At 30.5% G+C, this 2551-nt stretch overlaps 1 protein-coding gene across 1 annotated transcript in view; it reads left to right on the top strand.

The window, feature by feature from the left end:
• Positions 1 to 2479, top strand: part of LOC108757973 (glutaryl-CoA dehydrogenase, mitochondrial) — an 8513-nt gene extending 6034 nt beyond the window's left edge. The window contains exons 5-6 of the mRNA XM_018502674.1: positions 312 to 553; positions 2266 to 2479. Coding sequence (XP_018358176.1) covers positions 312 to 553; positions 2266 to 2473 — 450 coding nt within the window. The 3' untranslated portion in view covers positions 2474 to 2479. The remainder of the gene's footprint in view (positions 1 to 311; positions 554 to 2265) is intronic.
• The last annotated feature ends 72 nt before the right edge of the window (positions 2480 to 2551 follow it).

The raw sequence follows: 2551 nt of genomic DNA, 5'->3' as shown, positions 1-2551 counted from the left end.
GCAGATATAAAAAAATACGTATCGATTATTTTTGTGAGTTCTAAAAGTATGCCAAGTTACATCAAAATCGGTCACTGACACTTGGGTAGGTTTACTTGTCAGTGTTTATACTGGTCAAGGCAGTTATATCCTTATTTAACTATTAGTTACTATCACACAATTGGCTATTTATTATTATTATAACCGTGATTATCATTATTGTTTGAAATTAAAAAAATATTTTATTAAAAATAAAGTCAATCACTACAAAAAACGAGATGATCGCATTAATTACGATTATATTCCGCGTAGCTTAGGATATCTAATAATAGAACTTGATAAAGGGACCATTCAGTTGCTTAAACAATGCGCGATACGGCATCGCCTGGGGTGCGTTAGGCGCGGCAGAAGCTTGCCTGAACATTGCTAGATCTTACACTTTGGAGAGGAAACAATTTAAAAGACCGCTGGCGGCGAATCAGCTTGTACAGAAAAAACTGGCAGACATGATGTGCGACGTTGCGATCGGTCTTCAAGCTTGCTTACGAGTCGGCAGACTGAAGGATGAGAATAGGTAAAATACATTTAAAAAAAGCGAAGCAAGGAAAGTCTAATCTGAATAACTAACGTAATATATTACCAGGAAATATTTTACCTTCTAGGAAAACCGATAATTTTTAATGTTTCCAGATTAATCATTCTTTTCTTGCGGAGTTATTATATAATGTCTATGATTTATAACAATAAAAAGTTTCATAGGACTCTTAAATATTATAAAATTTCAAATAATGTTGTAAAGAACATATAAGAGTCAAATAAAACGTTAAAAATAAATATATGTCACAGAATTAAATAAAATAAAAATTTAATTGAACGTTAGTAAGCTTCATTACATGTTTCGGCTTTATATCAAGCCATCTTCAGATGTTTCAACGTAGTTAACATTTCCGCAAGATATGCATTAATATTCGGTAAAATTACAAAAATATCCATGATCGACCTTGAATGATAGATGAGTGTCTTCCAAGATACAAAATTTTTCTCTCAAACGATTTACTGACCGTATGTTTGAAATTTCTAGCTATTACATACATAACAGTATATTTATTAATTACTTATTTATGAGAAAGAATGCTAAAAGAAATAATTTCTTTTCCACACTCACCGAACACTCGAGTATCTCATTGTATTAGTCGATCCTTGTCAATAAATATAAAAAAATATATAAAAAATCGCAGATAACTTTTTGTCAATTATACACAATTCTCAGTTAAATTATAAGACAATACAACAAGCAAAAAGAATAAAATAGTATTATTCCCAGTCAAATGAGTTGAAAAAGAATTGTTAAAAAATTTTTTCCTTTCTTTTCTTTGTTATAAAAAACTCTTATGAGACAAGTTATCACAATGACTTCTCGTCACGTACTAATTTTATTTAATTCTGTGATATATATATATATATTTTTTTTTACGTTTTATTTGACTCTGATATGTCCTTTACAACATTATTTCAAATTCTATGATTTATAATATATAATATATGCAATATTCTCTTATTTCAAAAGTGATACATATAAAAAATTAAGGGAAATACTATTTTTCAACTTAACAGAAAATTATTGTTTAATCAAATAATGTTGGCAAAAGGAATATACTGTTAGAAACATGAAATATTATTTTTATCATTTTCGGTGTTTTAAAAAAGAATCCTTTTTTTGAGTGAATTTTGATATTTTATAAAATTTTTTATAACACAAATCCAGAATAATTCATCAAAAATGATACAGCTCGAAATATTCCCGACAGTTTATATTTACTTTTTGATCAGCTAAAACGATTAAATTTAGAACAAAACAATTTCTTCAAATTTCAATCATCAAAACCAACTTGAACCTAAATATTCTCTGAAGAAGATTATCCTTTTTATTCACAAAAACGACACAATTTAAAATGTGTCACTCTTGCGGACGATATTATAATCTCTTTGAAAATCTTAAGAGAACGACAAAAATGCTATTTGGAACGAACTATAAATTTAAGTTTGTTTATTTTAGACGATTGATAGAGTAATTTTTATACCAAGGTCATTTGTGCTAATAAATATAAAATCACATTTTTTCAGTTGTGTCACTTTTGAAGTAAGAGAATGATATTATCTTGTTACTACTTATATGTTACATGTGTATTAGTGGTATAAAAGTAATCGCTAATACATGACATACAATCATATGCGCGTAATGTGTACGCGTATAAGAAAGGCAAGAAATGATTTTGCGTGCCGTAGAGCTGCGCCGGAAATGATTTCCGTCATTAAGAGAAACTCGACCATCAAAGCGCTGGAGATCGCGCGAGCCGCGAGAGATATGCTAGGCGGAAATGGGATCTCGGACGAGTACCATGTGATTAGGCACATGATGAACCTGGAAACGGTCAACACTTACGAAGGTAACACTTACGCGATGATCGTCCCGAGAAGATCGGCGATCATTTAGCACGTTGTTAACGGATCGCGTCATTTGAGACTATTTTGTTTCTCTCTCTCTCTCTCTCTCTCTCTCTCTCTCTCTCTC

This window comes from Trachymyrmex cornetzi, unplaced genomic scaffold (assembly GCF_001594075.2).
Source record: "Trachymyrmex cornetzi isolate Tcor2-1 unplaced genomic scaffold, Tcor1.1 scaffold1495, whole genome shotgun sequence".
NCBI lineage: Eukaryota > Metazoa > Arthropoda > Insecta > Hymenoptera > Formicidae > Trachymyrmex > Trachymyrmex cornetzi.
The sequence above is the reverse complement of the archived record's forward strand: the minus strand, read 5'-3'. Positions and strand labels throughout refer to the sequence as shown.